The 19,838-nt window shown below is 38.8% G+C and overlaps 1 protein-coding gene across 1 annotated transcript in view; it reads left to right on the forward strand.

Annotated features, from left to right (window-relative positions):
• PRELID2 (PRELI domain containing 2) overlaps nucleotides 1-19,838 on the forward strand; it is an 80,616-nt gene that overhangs the window by 42,266 nt on the left and 18,512 nt on the right. Inside the window, exon 5 of the mRNA XM_012658265.1 lies at nucleotides 9,516-9,621. Within this exon, the coding sequence (XP_012513719.1) occupies nucleotides 9,516-9,621 (106 nt within the window). The remainder of the gene's footprint in view (nucleotides 1-9,515; nucleotides 9,622-19,838) is intronic.

Consider the following 19,838-nt stretch of genomic DNA (forward strand, 5'->3'; position numbering starts at 1 on the left):
TACAGTGACATGCTGTGCAAGGTTGTAGCCTAGGAACAATAGGCTGTATCGCATAGCCCAGGTGTGTAGTAGGAGAGACCATCTAGGTTTGTGTAAGTACACTCTATGATATCCTCACGACAATGACATCTCCTAATGATGCATTTCTGAGAATGTATCCTTGTTGTTTTGTGACATATGACTGTATCTTAGTGGATGCCTGTTGACTTTTTTTTTTTCCCATCCTCCTTTGTCCTTTGAGTTGTTTCAAGTGATGTATTAGTCCAGGGTTCAGGGGGAAGGTTAAAAACGTAGATCCATTGTGGTAATTTAATTTTGTAGGTCTGGGCTAATTCCTGATAATCAATGTTTTTTCCAAGTTTTCCTGGTGAGTCTGTTGAGTAGCTGGATTTGGGAACTTCTGATAACTAGTCAGTATCCTGTGGTCCTGGTGGTAAGCAAGCAAACAGCTGGCACCCCCTTCGGAACTCCACTTTTTGCAAAGTTCTTGTTGATCTTATAAAGCACGACCAGCTGATAATATGACTTTCTAGCAAACAGTAAACATTTTTCCGCAGAAACACCCTGCTGAAAAGTTTAGCAAAAATCAGACAGGGGGCTATCGAATTTATGTGAAAATTATCAATGGAAAGGAAGCAGGAAGGGAGACCTAAGTCAGTCTGATTAGTGTCAAAATTGTGTTGTATTCTCTGCTCTCATGGAGTTAAATTTTCTATTTTTTGTTTGGTTAGCTTTTGCATCTATAGGAAATAAAAAACTGGGGTATTAAAGATTATATTATTTTATTAACCAGGCATTGATATAATGCAGAACAACCTACAGATCTTGAGACAATAGAGAGGAACTTGATGACAATGTATCTGGACTCCGGATCTACCTCCTCTGTCGGGCAGAGAATTGGCACCTGGGAACTTGATTGTCATCTGGGCTAATACTGGTAGCTAAGTAAAGAGACGGGAAATAAAATTGACAAGCTGAGTTCAGTTTCCAGGTTTGCATTCATGGGTAAATTTTGAGATTCTTTTTCTGTGCTGGAGGTGGAGGCTGCTCCATTTCGTGTATGTCTGACCTCAAAAGGGTTGTAGCACTTTGGAGTTCAGTTGACAACTCCTAGCTTGTTCTATTTGATTCTCCCCTCTGCTCCTGGGTGACTTCATGGCCACTTGTCTGAAGACAGAAAAACCTGGCCCTCACATAGGTCTACTCTGGATGAGTGTTACCCCAAGAAGTAAATATTTAAAAGTAACTCCCCACCGTCCTTTTTCCTCTACAAGTATCATGTGTTCATTGTAGAACAGCTAGAAAATACAAGAAAAAACAGGAATATGTTCACACCTTCCTCAGTTTTGTGTCCTCTTAGTCAGTGACCCCAGAGAAAACCAATATTCATATTTCTATTTTTATAGATTAGTTTTGCCTATTGTTGATGGTTATATGGGTTGGAATTATATAGTGCATACTCTGTTTTATCAGTTTTCTCTTGTTCAACATTGTTTCTGTGAACAGCATTTTTTGTGTATTAATGGTCTGTTCTCTTCCATTGCTGTGTAGCATTCTGTTGTATAAGCATTCTGCATTTGTTAGACTTTATTACTCATTCTGCCAAAAAATTGTCCAAACTTACTAACATGGAATCATTCTATCTATATGTAGTTTTTTGACTTTTACAATAACTTCTTTGGGACTGTCATTTCTTATTATTAAACGTATCATGTTTTACTGATTTTTTTTTTTATGGCTGTCCAGATGTATTCATTGTGTATAAAATTATTCCAGTTTGTCTTAATTGTTGGGCACTTACATTGTTTCCAGTTATTTATTCTTATATATAATGATATAACGAATCTCCTGATAAGCTGGTTTAAGCCCTTATCTAAGAGAAGTAGATTTTGTGGGTCCAAGGGCTTTGTTTCAGGCCTTCATTAGGTATTGCTAAACTGAAGCAGGCATTCCTAAGCTTCCCAGAAAATTCCTCAGGGGCATGGCAGTTGGAAATGTTGTATAGACCTATTCTTAAAATGGGGTCACAAACAGCTATGCAATACATTTGGCCCAGTGCAAAATGAGAATGCAGAGCCCCTTGTTCAAAATGATTAAGAATTTCAAGATGGTGACAGTATTCAACCAAGTATGTGGCCCTTCTAAATGCTGAGCCTTGGGTGCCCACATAGGTCACACACCCATGAAGCCAGCCGTGAGTGGGATGCATGCACTGGTGGGTCTGATATCCCAAGACCAGCCTCCAATTGGGCCGGTTCACAAACCATTTATATTTTGAAGCTTTGCCCATCCACTCAGGATACCAGTGAGCTTTCACTGAATAGACAATTGTCTAGGTGATACGATTGTGGGAAGGCACATGGGATCTGAGGTTAACTGTGTGGATTCAAATAGTAACTCTGTCACTTATTTTTTTCTTTTAAAAAAATTTTTTTCTTATCTTTTTTCTTTTTTGTTTTTGCTACGATCCACCTACCATAAAAGCTACCACATATTTTTGTGTGACTGCAAGCAAGTTTGTCTCTTTGAACCTCAGTTTTTTCATCTGTAAATTGGGGTTAATATTACCTACCTCATAAGATGGTTGTGAGAATTAACTGAAATGTATGGATATAATAAACTTAATACAGTGCTTTACCACAATAGGCTATTAAAAAGTATTAACTAGTATTGTTGATGATCAATTCTTAAGTTCCATGTTTTAAGAGACAGAGCCAGACTGCCCTAAAATATAAACCTGTATTAAGCGGCTGGGCTTCTGAGATTCTACCATTTGATTTATTCCTTAGTGTTACGGCATTTGCTCGGCCCTGCTGATGCTCATTATTAATGATTTAGGTAACAACCTATTGGTTCCTGGGATGGGTTAGCAGAGCAGCTCAGAGGGAAAGTGCTCTAGGAGAGGAGGTCAGAGAGGGACGGCAGGACGTTTGGTCTTACAGGGCTGTTGTGCAGTGTGGGGTAGCAGGGTGGGAGAGGAGGCTGAAAGGATGGGAGGCTTCTGCTTCAAGCACTTTGAATGCTAGGAAGGGGCTGGGGAGGGCTCGTTGCCAAGTGATTTATGGTGTTTGTGTGCCACCTAGAATATGAAGGACAAGGCGTTTGGAGTTCACTGAGGGGGATTTGCACTGTGAGCATTTAACTCTCAGCCACTGTGCTTGTCTTCCTGTAGATGGGAATGATAATGGTGGTGGTAGTAGAATAGAATAGCATTATTGCTAGTGTTAATATTATTAACAAAGATTTGTTGAGTGCTTACACATATAATACCTTGAGTGCTTTGAGCATGTTACCTTATTCAACTTTGGGACCACTCATGAAATAGATATTATTAACCCCATTTTACAGAGGAGATGGAGCTTCACAGAGCTTCAGGAATTTAGCTATGTGGGTGGGTAGGCAAGATGAGATGAAACCTGAATCTAAATGGTTGGAATCTGGGAACCACACCCTTAATTCCTGTTTTATAGCCATATATTGTGTCTGTGTGCACTACACACACACACACACACACACACACACATATAATATATAAGTATGAATGTATATATTAAGCCTGGAAACTGCATAGCATTTATTGTGAGCCCTGTAAATTGCATTGGTTTTGTGAAACAGCACGCGAGAGACTACATATCCTGGCGTCGTGGAGCAGAGCCGGGCAGTCTCCACAGCAGTGTTGGACTCAGGGAGTGAGTGGGCCGTCTGACCTGAAGACACGGCATTTCCTTTGGGGTACCCCTCTTTCTGTGTGGTTGCAGGAAAATGCCAAAAACTCCATGATTAGAACTTAGATGTCATCACAACAGGAGTATCTGTGGAACCTTTTTTCCCCTTCAAAGACACTTTAATTAGATTCCCATCATGAAAACAATTAGGTAAGATTTGTGGTACCTAACCAGTCAATAATTCAAGGACAGGATCTCATTAAGAGCTTTTGCTTTCCCGGAAACTGCTGTTTTGAGGTTTCAGAGCTGGTGGCTGCGTGCTCTGGGGATTAATTCCTGATCTATATTTCCCCTGAACTTTTTTATTTTCCCCAATCCAGAGGAAAACAAATTTTTAAATGACTGATTATATAAACTACCCTTCTTTTTCACAAAAGCGTTTCAAGATTCGAGTTGTGCTTTCTCTGTCATTATTCCGTTGTGCTCTATGTTGAATTATATCCTTAGAGTGGGCAAAGCAATGATGTGACTCAGATACATGCACTGCTTAGGTGAGTGAGCCCCACTCTCAGACTCTATGGGTGGCTTATCCCTCAGCCAGGTGAAGGCTGCCCCCTACTGACCTGAGTCATTGGAACTCTTGACAGAAGTATTGAGATGTACTATAAATTTCTCCGTTTCTTTTCCTTCCCCCTTCCTCTTCTTCGTCTCTTTTGCTTCTTATCCCCCTCTTTCTCTCCATCTTTTCCTTCCTAAATGCGTTATTAATTTCCTACCACTTGCTAGTCATTGCAATTGGAATTGAGGATGCAATGAGGAAAAAACAGATACAACCATTTACAAAAACATTTGGTATTATCTGTTGAAACTATGCATGTCCTATGGCCCAGATAATTGACTGCTAGATACTCTAGAGACACTCATGCACATATGTCTCTGGATGCATTATAAATATTTTTATAACAGCACTGTTGATAATAGCTTTAAACTGAGTCCATTCAAAATGTCATGTTCGGTAGAGTAGATAAGTGATTTGAAGTGTTTTTAGTCAGTAGAACACTATGCAGAAATGAAAACGAACAAAAAACAGCTACATGCAACAATATGGATGAGTTTCAAATATAAAACTGAGCATGTGGGACATTATTCTCTGTGCCCTAGTAAACAGTCAGTGCACGATCATTGTGTGCTTAGGAAGGTGATTTGGGGCAGTATGGAGTACAGGGAGTCCGTGCTACACACAAGGACCCCATGGGGAGGCAGCTGCAATGAGAGAGAGAAAATGCCACGTTAAACCCAGGCAGTAGCAGCACCAACGGAGAGAGTGACATGGATTGTTGAGGGACATTAAAAATAAAATAAACACAATCTGGTGACTGATTAGATGTTTCGATTGATTTTAGAGAGGCAACCGTTTAACATGCTGCCGAGATTTCTGATCTCATGGACTAGAAGGATGGTTGTGTTATTCACTGAGATCAGAGGAGCACTAGGGTTTTGAGGTGATAGATAATGAATCTTCGTGACATCAAGCGATATGACCTTGGAAAAATTATTTAACTTCTCTCTACCACAGTTTCTTCATGTATAAAAGAGAGAAAATAATTTTCAAGGCATAAAAACCTCAGTGATAATACAGTGTGTGATACATAACACACACTGCTACTATACAGTTTTTCGAGCAGTAAGTATGACCCTGAGTACATGATATCATAAATGCAATGCAGTCCTTTCTTTAGGCTTTTTGGAGATGAAAGACAGGTGTAGGAAAACTTGAATCATCCTATTGTCTTGAGTGAAACACCATACATTTTAAGTGCAGGGTGGGGAGAAAGTCTTAGGACAAAAGGCATGAAGAGCTGAGATTATATTATATATCATGGGAAAAGGAAAGCCAAGAGGTGATGTAATGAGACGTTAAGTGAAGGGCAAGCTAAAAATTAGAATGTGCTTTTGCTGAAAATGGTTTAAAAGGCACAGATCCTTTTTATAATACATCTTATTCATATACAAGTGATACTTATTTTTTTGGTGATTTGTAAGCCACTAAAAAGAAGAACAAAGTAAATAAATAGCACCTATAAGTCTCATGCCCAGAGATTCTGTTGTTAACATTTTTCAGCTCTGTCCATTCACCCACCTGGCCCTCTATCCATCAGTTTTTTCTTTTCTTTTTAAAAATAGAGCTGAAATTAAACTGTATATTGTTGTGCAAACTGCTGTGTTTTGCACAGGACCTTAAATGGAGACTAATCCTAGTGTGAGGGATTTAGGTTAGCTATGTGTAGTAAGAAGAAAATGTCTGATGTGCTTTGTCAATGAGTTATTGAGGGAGAGTGCAGTATTTTCTTTTCTGGCAGTCTTAAAATCTAATAGGATAAACTCGTTGATGGTGAGGGCATGACCCTGCTTTACTGCCCTGTTATTCTCTGATATCTGGACAAACCCTGAAAGTGCTTTTCTGAGGACTTATTTCTCCCAGAAGTGGCAGAAAGAAATATTGGTTAGAATAGGATGCGAGAGAGACTTTTATTAATCCCTCACCTACACTTGCCTCGAGGACTGGGGACTGAAGAGTGAGTGCATCTCTCCCAAGAGTGTGAGACTGCTCAACTTTTCATTTTTAAATATTAAAATCACTGTAAAATTCTACTCTGACTAATCCAGAATAAAGACGGAAAAGATTAGTGTCACTGGGATATAGTTTTACATGAGCAAATCGTTTTAAATAGGCTTAAATCTAAGAGGTGGAAGCTGCTTAGACTGAAGGTATTTATGCCAGATTGGATGGGATAAGTCGTGTGTGTGTGTGTGTGTGTGTGTGTGTGTGTGTGTGTGTGTGTATAAGAGAGGGAGAGGAAAAGGAAGGAGGGAGGGAGAGGGAGAGGGGAATTCTGAAGGTTTCCTTATGTGCAGTTTGTTTGATCCAGTATTTTCTCAGTTTTTTTTTTTTTGTTTCAGCGCGTATGCTCACATATCAATGCATACACACATGTAAATATATATACAAGAGACTTGGTTGCCATCCCTTTTCCATAGAGATGTAAGAAGGCTGGAAAAATGTTTTCTTTTGTGAATATTTCTGATTGCAAAGAAATTAAATTCATTCATTCATTTAACAAATGCTCATTGAAGTCATTGCGTGTAAACACTGTGCTGAAAATGGGGATAGGAGGTTAAAAGCATCGAGGAGTCGCCACAAGCCTTTTAATCAGCGGTGCACCTGTAACTGTAAATCTGTACCTGACACTTGCTGTCCTTGGAAGAGAAGCCCCTTTTACTCTCAGGATAAAGTCTAAACTGCTCATCCCGAGACCATTTGCAATCCTGCCTCCATTTATCCTTTCAGCCTCATCTCCTCTCATCTATCACACCCACCTTATGCTCCAGTCATTCCTATGGGAGGAATTTATCAAGCCCCTTAGCATGTCCTGGGTGTTTTCAGGTAACTTATGCCTCATCAGATATCTCTATTCCTTCATGCCTCCTTGCCTGGATCCTTGTGATTTTCCTCTGATACAATGCTTTGCCTCCATTTGCTGGCATTCTCCCACTTGTCTGTTTGTCTTGTCCACTAGTCAGTGAGATCCTGGAGGACACAGACCATCTTCTCTGTGGGCCTCTAGCACTCAGTAGGGTGCTTTGCATATAGTAGCCATGCAGTGTTTTGAACAAATGAATGAATGAAACTAAGTTAAGTGTAATCCAAACCTCTAGTGGTCATGAACTCCCTCAGCTTTTGTTTATCTCAGAAAGTCTAAATTTCTCTCATTTTTGAAGGATAGTTTTGCCAGGTATAGTATTCTTGGTTTGTAGTTTTTGGTTTCTTTCTTTTTTTCCTTTTTTCTTTCAGCATTTTGAACATATCATTTCATTCCCTTCTGGCCTGCGAAGTTTCTGCTGAGAAATCTACTGAAAATTTTATGAGCTCCCTTTTATGTGATGAGTTGCTTTTCTCTTGCTGTTTTCAAGATTCTCTCTTTGTGACTTTTAATGGTTTGATTATAATGTGTCTTGGTGTGAGTCTCTTTGGATTTATGTTAGTTGAAGTTCATTGAGCTTCTTAAATTTGTATGCCCATTTTCTTCCTCAAATCTGGGCATTTTGCAGCCATTCTTCTTCACAAAAGCACTCTGCCCCTTTCTAGTTCTTTTCTTTCTGAGACTTCCATAATGTGTATATTGATTTAATTGATGATATTCCAAAAGTCCCTCAGGTTCTCTTCACTTTTTTAAAATTCTATTCTCCTTTTGTTTCTCTGACTCAATAATTTCAAATGACCTATCTTTAAGGTTATTTGCTGATTTTTTTCTTCTGCCTGATCAGGTCTGCTGTTGAACCTCTCTAGTGAATTTTTCCAATTCATTATTTGTATTCTTCAACTCTTAAATTTTTGTTTGGTTCTCTTTTTTACAGTTTCTCTTTGTTGGTATTTTCATTTTAGTCATGCATTGTTTCCCTGATTTCATTTAGTTGTCTGTCTGCATTCTCTTTTAATTCATTGAGCATTTTTAAGATGGTTATTTCAAATTCTTTGTCAGGTAATTCATAGATCTCTGTTTCTTTAGGGTTGGTTTCTAGGAATTTATTTTGTTTCTTTGAGCCATATTTCTTTGTTTCTATGTATGCCTTGTGATTTTTTTGTTGTGATTTGGGCATATGAAAAAACAGACACCTCTCCCAGTCTTTATGGGCTGCTTTTATATAGGGGAAGACCTTCACCAATCATGCCTGCTAGAGATTCTGGGGGCCTCAAACTTTTCCCAGAGATGTGTTTTCTCTGGGCGTGTGTGTAATTTCCCAGTTAAAGAGATCTGCCCTTGTTCTGAAGAGCCCATAATCTCTTGTTCCCCTGGGTGTCAGTCAGAGGTACTTCGGATTCTTTCAGTGCTGTAGCAAGCTGCTATGCTTACTTTTGAAAATATACTGACTGCCATTTCCTTAAGCATTCTGAGTCACGCCCTTGGGCAGCTGCTTATAAAGCGAGACTGTTGGATGTACATTTATCTCTTCTCTGACCCTTCTGAGGGAGAAGTCAGGAATTGGGAGTTTTTCCTAATTATGCTGCTCTGTGCTGGGTGGGAGGGGGCTACCATGGGTAGAGCACAAACTTTCTTACCTGCTTTGATGTGGCTCTCCTGGGCTTTGCACTTGCCTGGGGTATTAAGTCATTGTCTCTGTCGGGGAACAAGGACTTCGCGCTTCCTATTCAGCCATCTTGTATCACTCCCAAGTGTAATCCAAATCTCTATATTGAGAAATGGGGATAATTAATATTGATATAACTTTGATAATTAAAATTGGTAGAGATGATGGCACATCTGTTCTCTCTCAGTCCCCTCTCCAGGCAAGGGTTAAAGAAGTCATTCCAGATTTCTGGCTTTCCAGTCTTGTCTCTGTTTGTCTGTCTCTCTTTAGTAATAGTGTCTAACGTTTAATAAACGCTTATGTGTCAGGAACTCTTCATATTCCTGTATGTATTCACTCATTTACTTGTCACAATAGTTGTAAAAGGAAGGTATGATGATTATTCCCATTATACGTGTGAGGAAACTGAGTTACAGAGAATCTAAATAATTTACCCAAAGTCATTCTGTTGATATCTCAATTTTAAAAAGACATTTTGCAGCATGAAATGAATATTCTTTAATTTGTATAAGACTGTTGTTTAGAATATATATTCTATGAGACTTCTTTTAACAATCTTTCCCTGTAGTAGCCAATTATTGAATTATTATGTATATTATTTTGTGTTAATTATAAGTGGTAATTATGCTGCTGGAAATGTCTGCAGTTTACATATCCAAGTGTAGAAGACATCAAGGATGTGTTTGTTTTTGTTTTTTTCAGGACAGAGTTCATTCAAAGGGGCAGGATTTCAATCACAGGAGTTGGATTTCTCAACTACATTTTAGAAACCTTTGCCAGCACATTCTTAAGACAGGGAGCCCAGAAGGTAAACTTGTTTTTGCTTTTAAACAACATTAGTTTTAAGAAACAATGAGAGTTCCAATAGGGTTATTGAATAAAGCTCATGAATAGACATAACAATAAAAAATATTGTTAATATATAAATATATGCAAAAATAATTACCCTTAATAATTATTACATAAATCCAAATCAAAATAAAACCAATGTGCCATTTATGGCTCATTAAATTAAAAATATGCCAATGAAGTATATGTGAAAATATGGAGCATACTTATAGTCTAATTAAGGGAAATGATAGAATGAATAATTATAGTTACAGTATGTACAGTATAATGACAACTATTTAATAAAAATAATAATAGCTAATATTTATTGAGTGCTTACTATGTGCAACTGATTGTTAAAAGAATTTTTATTATCTCATTTAATCCACACAAACCTTTGAAATATCTGTTATTGTTGTCCTGATATTATAGATGAGGAAAATACAGAGACTCCAAATGTCCATTCTTGTAGTTTTCAAACTCTATACTTAAGGGAGCTAAGCCTTCCATTAAGGTGATTCAGAGGCCGCGTTGGATCTGTGTACCCTGTTTTAAGTAGAGCTGTTCCATTTTTAATCTGTTTTCTGTGGTATTACATATGACATTTCTATATCCTATTTTCTTGCCTTCATAGCATTATTGTTTAAAACTTCTTAGTTGGATGTGGTGGCATGTGCCTATAATCCCAGCTACTTGGAAGGCTGAGGCAGGAGGATCGCTTCGGCCCAGGAGTTCAAGTCCAGCCAGCCTGGGCAGCATAGGGAGACCCTGTCTCAAAAAACAAACAAACAAACAAACAAAAAAACCAAATTAAACAAAACTTCTTTAGGGCCAAGCCCATTCCTTATGCATCTTTATATGCCTATTGCAGTGCTGAGAATAGAACATTGCACCGAAGTCTCCAAAGTGTTTTGTTATTATTATTGTTATTGTGATGATAACCAGACTCACTTATTTCCAGAGTTTATTCAGGACTTCTGTATATGTTATCTCATTTTGTTTTGTGGGTTGGAATTAATGACTTGTTTCAAGAACTATTGTTATGACTCCCAGAGATTTCAGGATGATGGATCCTTGTTTTTATTTTTGCAAGTCTAGGTTTAAGAATGAATCTGGGCCAGGAAGTGTTAGTCTGGGAGGTTGAGGGTGATGGACGAATATTCGGTACTGTTCTATATGCCACAGATATATTGTCGAGATTGTGATATGTTCTTGGCCCAGTTTAGGTGGTTCCTGGCACATATTCAGATTGGTCCAGCCTATTTAAACCTGGGCTTGAAGGAAGATAGTCTAACTTCTAGAAAGTCTGATGTCATCTTTAACTCAATCAGACATGATTGCATGTTTTTCTGCTATATTGCAATATATGCCTTTGTAAAATCCCCATGTTCTGTAAAATTGCAGTCTAAAAATAGTGGGGCTGATGAGCAAAATAATTTCATTGCCATGTCCCTGACTGAGTTGACTTCTTATACATCCTTTAAAACCTGCATCACAAAATAATTGAGTATAATTTTCTGTATTACAGGTATATTAATCAGAAGAATGAAATTCTTTTTTGGGAGGGATACAATTTAGCTGAATTAGGGTTCAAAGTTAGTGTTTCCTATCATCAAATTGATTACAAATGTTCTTTATAAAAATCACTCTTGTGGGCCACATAAAAACAGGATTTGGGCTGGATTCGGCCTGTGGGCTATAGTTTACCAGCCCCGGCTTTAGATAAATGTTGTTTGATTAACCCAAGTGGGTCTGTATTTGATGTATCAATCTGAAACTATTGAAGACTTTCAATTGCACAGTGGTTGTGTACATTTTCATCCTGTGAAATGCATAAAGGGAACACTTCATCCCCATTTTATTAATGGGAAATGACTTGAAAAGGTAAGTACACCCAACATGTGGTAACTGCTTTCTCACCTTCCTTCCTCTTACAAATATATATCGAGCATCTGCTTTGCTCTGGGCACGGTGCTAAGTGTGGGCTAAATGGAGTTATTCAAGGTCACAGAACTAGCACAGGGTGGAGTCTGGACTCAAATCTCCATCTTTCATCAATAAGACGTACCACTTGCCATTGTACTGTGCAGCCCTCAGGTGAATGAAGCAGAATCCTTGCCTACCCAGCACCATGAACTTCACAGATACTGTTGTGTATTAGATGGATTTGTGTTGCGGTCTTACTCCCCTTGTATTGTTAGGACTCTTTGGTTGTGAGTAACAGAAACCACTTTAGGCTAGCTCATTGCAAGGGTGCAAGGGTGGTGAAGCTGGCAGGCTTCAGAAAGGACTGCCCTGGAACTGAAGGCTGCTGGGAACCCAGGTGGCATTCCTTCTTCAACTCTTGTCTGTAAAATCATGTGTCTTTTATTCTTCTCTTTCTCTGTGGTCTGGTTTGCTCTGCTCCCCAGAGTGTATAGAGGGATGTGGGCCTCCACTGTCAAAGTGCACATGTTGTGTAGAATTCTGGCGAACACAAAGCCTGGCTGCTTATTTCTTTTCTTCCTAAATTGTTTGAGAGTCTTCCAAAGACTCTTGTTAGCTTTCCATAGGTCAAGCACCACCAGGGAGGTGCAAGTCAGGCTGTAGAAATGTGGCTCATCCCCCGTGATGACCGTGTGGATCAGGGTTGGGGGAACTTCTCAGAGAAAGGGGTGGTGGGTGGGGTAAATACTCCCAAAGGTTTCTGGCATGGTCTCAGAGTCGATTCTGTTCCTTGATGGCAGAGTGGGGGTTTATTAATCTTAATCCTGATCCCACCCCAACCGTAGCACCTTGGTCAGGATGTTTATGTACAAACGAGTAGAAAGGAAATAGAATGCACAGTGAGCTTCACTATTGGTTTCTGATGAGTATTATGCAGAAATAATTAGGTGACTTTAACTTTTTAAAGTGATAAACTCAAATGATTCCTCTTTATTCTCACTCATTTATTATGCTCAGAAGTAAGAGTATATTTTTCCTGATAGCTTTTGCCTTTTCTGACTTTACTTTTTCTTTTTGAAGAGGCCAGGTTTAATTAGCTTTTCAATTTTAGGAGCTGATTATGCTTTTACCCAAGTGGTCATGTTTTCCGGTATCAGCCTGACTTCCCAGTAAGCCTTCCCAGCTGAGCCTCACACGTGGCTTCTGGGAAGCCACCAGAGAGTGTTTAGATGACTTTATTTTCACTGCAGGACTTTATCCCTGAGTCTGTTTAGTAGTGGTAAGGTAAGGATCTGATATCTATTTTTTTGCTAGAAAAAGCAAAACTAGGTGCTCACGAACCTCACATCTCTGTGTTTGTAAATTAAAAATTGGCTCTGGAGATGGATCCGCAGCCGAGGTCATGTGTGTTTCTGAGCCTCTGGGGGCCTGTTCAATTGCTTCTTTCTCCTCCCTTCAGCCCTCTGAGGCAACTTGCAATTTGGGGGCCTTTCTGACACAAATACGGACGTTCCACACACCAATCGGACCCCACTTTCCTTTTTGAGTGGCAGTCTGTGGGTGGGAGAGTGGGGTTCCCTCTGGTGGTGCCGTCGGCTCGTGTACCTGAAATAGAAGCCGTTCCAAACCCACAGCTGAGCTCGCTCTCATCGCCCTTGGGAGCTAGTACAAGTCACTCTGCCCCTCTGATCCCAAGTTTCTTTGTCTGCGAAAGGAGGATTTTAGTGCGTTCTCACAGATACGTGTGAAAACTGTGTTTGAAAGCTTTCTGTAAATTGAAGAGCACAGGTCAAATGTACAAAACGTGTTCTCTGTTTTTTTTTTATTTTTTTTATTTCAGCATATTATGGGGGTACAGATGTTTAGGTTACGTATGTTGCCCTTGCCCCTTCCTCCTCCTCTAAGTCCGAGTTTCAAATATGTCCATTCTTCGGGTGATGTGCATTGCACTCTTTGTGTCTGCATATACCCGTCCCCTCTTCCCTCCTCCCCCCTCCCCCCTCCCCCCTGCCCAACATCCAACAGATGTTATTCTTATATGTGCACTTATGTGTTGATCAGTTAATACCAATTTGATGGTGAGTACATGTGGTGCTTGTCTTTCCATTCTTGGGATACCTCACTTAGTAGAATGAATTCCAGCTCTATCCAGGAGTATACAAGAGGTGCTATATCACCATTGTTTCTTAAAGCTGTTTTTAAGAATTAAAAATGATAATCATCATAATAACACACTTCTTTAGCACACTTTCTTTTCATGGTTAGATGTATTTTTTCCCTCAAACTCATGTGAACACATTCAGTCCAGGCAACTAGATTTTAAACTCAGAAGTTCAACTCCACCAGAACTTCTGGGGTGTCAGCTGTGTGCCAGGCATCGAGTAGGATGCTGGAGACACAAGTAAGAGTAAGACGTAAGTCACAAGATAGAGACTGTGCGTGAAGCAGCTTTACTTCTGGGACATCTGGCTCAGGGTGAAAAGCATGACAGACAATGAATAAACATCTGCTCAGGATGAAAATTTATTGAGCCCTGCTTGGTGTTCAGTGCCAGCACTGCGATCAGTGCTGAGAAGGGTATTAAAATAACAACTATGCTTACAAGAGCTTAGTAGATGCCAAGCACCGTGCTTGGCATGCGTTACCTTATCTGCTTTTCTGAATAATACGATGAGACAGGAGTCGTTATTCCCATTTTTTGCATGGGGAAACTGAGGTCTCAAGTGGCGAGACAGTTTTCTCAAGGTCACAGAATTAGTAAGTGGTGAACCTGGGATTCGAACCTGAGCTTGTCTGACTCCAGCGTGTTCTTGATCACTACACCACGGTGCTGCATCAGTGATCTCTGCACTTCCAACTGCGTGCGTGGGGCAAGATGTATGTGCTTGATAGAACCAGAGTGAGGTGCTGTGGTGTGTGCAGTGAGGATGGAGGAATGCAAGAACGAGGAACTCAGTTACAGTGGAAGAACTTGGAACAGGCCAGAGGAATCATGCTACTTGAAAGCGCTTTGAGTGGCTAGCGAATGTCCCCTTCCGTTCAGAATCCCCCACCCTGTCATCCAGACTACAGCCTAAATTCCAGAGTGCCACGCAGGTTGAGGGTGTATTTAGCTGGCATTTCTACCATAATGACATATCCTTTTTTTCTACTTTCCCATGTAACACAGATTTATTGTGCTATTTTTTAAAAAAACATGTCATTATATGAAAATAGAATATTAAAAATTTTTAATGTTGTGAAATATACACAACAACATCAAGTTTACCTTTTTAAGAGGTAACCTTTCCATTGGTGTTAGTACATTCACATTGCTGTGCAATCATCACCACCATCTGTCTCTAGAACTTTATTCAATCTTTCCAAACAGGAACTCCATAGCCATTAAACGATGACTCCCCATCCCACTCACCTCCCTGCCCCTGGAAGCCACCATTCTACTTTTGGTATCTGTGAGTTTGACTTGTTTTAGGCATTTCATGTCAGTGGAATCATACAGTATTTGTCTGTTTGTGACTGCCTTATTTCACTTAGCATATGTTTTTAGGGTTGATCTATATTATAGCGTGTGTCTGACTTCCCTTCCTTTTTAAGGGTGAATCCTATTTCATTGCAGGTATATATCATATTTTGTTTTTCTAGTCATCCATTGGTGGATACTTGAGTAGCTTTTGCCTTTTTGCTATTGTGAGTAATGTTGCTATGAACATGGATATATAAATATCTGTTTGAGTTCCTGCTTTTCATTCTTTTGGGTGTATACCCAGAAGTGGAATTGCTGAATTATATGGTAATTATATGTTTAATATTTTGAGGAACCACTTAAGTATTTTTGTTCTTTTTAAATTTATTTTGTATTTTTAATTGACCATAATTTTATCTATTTATGGGGCGCAATGTGATGTTTTGACATATGTATACAACACGGAATGACTAAATCAGACTTATTAACATATCCATTACCTCACATACTTATTTTTTGTTGTGAGAACATTTGAAATTTACTCTCTTGGTAATTTTGAAATTTATAAAACGATGATTACACAATAGATCTCAAAAGCTTATTCCTCCTGTCTAACTGACAGACATCTCCCTATGCTCCTCCTCTACCCCCTGCCTCTGATAACCACCTTTCTACTCTCTACTTATATGAGTTTGACTTTTTTAGATTCCACATATAAGTGAGAGCGTACAGTATTTGTCTTTCTGTGCCTGGCTCATTTCACTTAGCACGGTGTCCTCCAGGTTCATCCATGTTGTCACAAATGACAGATTTCCTTCTTTTTAAGGCTGAGTAGTATTCTATTTTGTGTATACACTACATTTTCTTCATCCAGTGATCTGTGGTTGGACACTTAGGTTGACTCTGTATCTTGGCTATTGCGAATAATGCTGCAGTGACCATGGGAGTGCAGGTATCTCTTCGACATACCGATTTAAAATCCTCTGGATGTACACTTAGAAGTGGGATTGCTGGATCATAGGGTTCTATTTTTAGGTTTTTGAGGAACCTCCATACTGTTACCCATAATGACTGTACTAATTTACATTTCTACCAACAGTATACAAAGGCTTCTTTTTCTCTGCTTTCTCTCCAACACTTATCTTTCATCTTTTTGATAACAGCCATTGTAATAAGTGTGAGGTGATATCTCATTGTGGTTTTAATTTGCATTTCCCTAATGATTAGTGATGTTGAGAATTTTTTTATATCCTGTTGGCCATTTGTATGTCTTCTTTTGAGAAATAACTATTTATGTCCTTTGCCTATTTTTAAAATGAGTTGTTTTCTGTCTTTGGAGTTGTTTGAGTTTCTTATATATTTTGGATATTAATCCCTTATCAGATGTATGGCTTGCAAATATTTTCTCCCAGTCCACAGCTTGTCTCATCACTCTGTTAATTGTTTCCTTTGCCATGCAGAAGCTTTTTAGTTTGATGCAATCCCATTTGTCCGTTTTTGCATTTGGGGTCAAATCTAGAAATTCATTGCCCAGACCAATATCATGGAGCTTTTCCTCTACATTTTCTTCTAGTAGTTTTACAGTTTTAGGTCTATGTTTAAGTCTTTAATCCATTTTGTGTTGATTTTTGTATATGGTGTGAGATAGGGGTCCAGTTACATTCTTCTATATGTGAATATCCACTTTTTCCAGCACCATTTATCGAAGAAACTTTTTTTCCCCATTGTTTGGTCTTACCAACTGTGTTGCAAATCAATTGACTGTAAATGCCTAGGTTCGTGTCTGGGCTCTCTATTCTGTTCCATTTGTTGATGTGTCTGTTTTTATGCCAGTACCATGCTGTTTTGGTTACTATAGCTTTGTAATATATTTTGAACTCAGGTAGTGTGATGACTCCAGCTTTGGTTATTTGCTTGTTTTTTGCTCAAGATTGCTTTAGCTGTTTAAGGTTTATTGTGGTTCCATGTGAATTTTAGGCTTTTTTTTTCTATTTCTGTGAAAAATTACATTGGAATTTTGATAGGGATTATATTGAATGTGTACATCACTTTGGGTAGTGTAGACATTTTAACTATTAATTATTTCAAACCATGAACATAGGATAGCATTCCATTTATTTGGGTCTTCAATTTTTTCATCAATGTTTTATACTTTTTAATGTAGAGATCTTATGCCTTCTTTGTTAAATTTATTCCTAAACATATATATCTATTGCTATTGTAAATGGGATTGTTTTCTTGATTTCTTTTTTGGCTATTTTGTTGCTACTGTATAGAAATGCTACTGATTTTTGTATGTTGATTTTGTATCCTGCAAATTTACTGAATTCGTTTACCAGTTCTAGCAGTTTTTTAATGGAGTCTTTAGGGTTTTAGATATATAAGCTCATGTTGTCAGCAGATTTTACTTCTCTTTTTATTTGGATGCCTTTTATTTCTTTCCCTTGCCTAATTGCTCTGGATAGGACTTTCAGTACTCTGTTGAATAGAAGTGGCGAGACTGAGCAACTTTTTTTGAGGTGGCTGTCTATGTGCGTGACAGCAATGGACTGTACCATTACTGTGTATTTTTCTCAAGTCTGTAGAGAAGAGGGAGTGCTATATTTACTACACTCTCAGCCATTGAACACTAGTAAGCGTACCATCAAGGATGTTCCTCAATCTGAGAGGCATTCACTCATCCCTTGACTCTCCCATAGTCTCTGTCTCTCAGCCGTGATTTCATGTTCTTGTGGACAGTTTTGACTCATGATGGCCAACAGAAGAGATGTCAGAAGTGCCAAAAACATGCTAAGGATTAGTACTTACTTACCTCAAAGGCAGGCTAAATATGTAGTTTAATGTGACTTGAGGTAAGCAAATATATTCAAAAAACAGATCAAGGAAACAAAGAGAAAGGTCTGAAGGAAAATAGGAATTGGTGGAAGGCTGGGACACATGAAAAGCTTCATACACATTTCCCCAGCCTCAGGGAATTGCCAACCACTGTGTGAAGCACAGCTGGAAGGAACCCAGGCCAGAATTAACTCATAACCTCAGACCTCAGGAATCTGAAGAGAAGAAAACAGGGATCACCAGTGCTCCCTGGGGTGGGACGGATCTGCAGGTGCTCCCCAGTTCTGAGGGATTCCCTTAGGTCAGTGTTTCTCAACCTTTTTTCCCCATTTTCATTCCCTGAAGGAGCCTTTTTAGACTTTTTTTTTCCCTAATTGCTCTCCTCACCATGAAATTTTAATATCATAGATATACTGATGATCTATGTACTGTATTATGTCCTTGATTTACATATAGAAAGTTGAAGATATTTTTAGCTTCCAAGAACAAATTTTCACCTTTTTTTGATATTGCCTCTGTTGAAACAGCAGAGTGCAGCTATCTTTTGGGGTTTTTGCCTCCACCTCTCCAAATCAAAGCAAAACCAGCTCTACCCTCCAAAAACAAAAACAAATTCAAAATTCCAAACTCAAATCAAAGAACTTTTTCATGAACCTCCACATAGTTGCTTACAAATTCCACAGTTTTTCTGGAGAGGCTCAGGAAGTAATATGGGCAATAGCAATCCTGTTATGCAAGTGTTCTTTTTTTAGCCCAGTTTGTCTGAGTGCTTAGAGAGTACTACAAATGCTGTGGAAATACAGAACTCTCATTATGCAGTCACATAGAGGTGTTTTTTTTTTTTTTTTTTAAGTTTGTGAAATATATTTTCAATGTATGATAAAATAATTTGTTATTTTAGCTACTCTCCTGGCAAGGCCTCATTATTAGTTCCATCATTATTCTTATTGTGTTGATCAGGAAGCTGAAGCAGAGAGAGATTGAATTCAACAGAGTGTGAAATATTTGTCACTGAAACAATGTGGGCAAGTCAAACAATTTGAACATCGCTTTGTAGAAGGTCTGGCCTAGACACGCTACAGCTAAAGAGATCTGAACATGCTGCTTCCTTAGGGTGTGTGCTTGCTATTTTAGCCTTACAAAAATCTATTTTAGTAGTGGAAGATAATTCCATGGGACTGAAGAAAAAAGTGATGATACTATATATGTAGTCCAAATGGGCATTTGAAAAAACCTTGCTACTATTTGGTTGCATCATTCTTGCAAACTAACTGTATTAGTTATTTATTGCTGTGCAACAAATTACTCTAATACCTTTTAGCTTAAAATAATACATATTTATTTTCTTGCTGTTTCTGTGGGTCAGGAGTCTGGGGACAGCTTAGTTGGATCTGCTTTAGGGTTTCACAAGGATATAATCAAGGTGTTGGCTGGGGCTGCAAACTTATCTGAAGGCTCATTGGGGAAGATTCAATGCCAGACTCACTCACATGGTTGCTGATAGGATTCAGCTGACCTCCCCTTGGTTCCTCATCACGTGGGCCTCTCTATAGAGAATTTCATAACATGGCAGCAAGAGAGTGAGAGGGCAAGTGAGTTCTAGCAAGGTGAAATATCAAAATTTTTTTTGGTAACTGACATCCCTTTATTTTTCTGTATTCTACTCATTAGAAGCAAGTCACAGATGTAGCCCATGCTCATGGGAAGGAGATTACATAAGGGCATAAATACCAGAAGGCAGGGGTCACTGGGAGCCATGTCAGAAGCTGCCTGCTATTGACCTAAGCCAATTCGTATGCCAAGTTGTGTGCATAGTGTTAAGTTCTTTTTGGTAAAAATTGGGAATTGATAATTAGTGGTCGATGAGGGTCAGCAGCACGCCTGAAACCTTAATATCAGTTTTTTGAAAAATTTCTGCAACATATACTGGCATTTATTAATCATTATTTACAAATAGGCACAAAATAGTTTGC

The sequence above is a fragment of the Propithecus coquereli genome, unplaced genomic scaffold (assembly GCF_000956105.1).
Source record: "Propithecus coquereli isolate 6110/MARCELLA unplaced genomic scaffold, Pcoq_1.0 Scaffold58, whole genome shotgun sequence".
Lineage (NCBI taxonomy): Eukaryota > Metazoa > Chordata > Mammalia > Primates > Indriidae > Propithecus > Propithecus coquereli.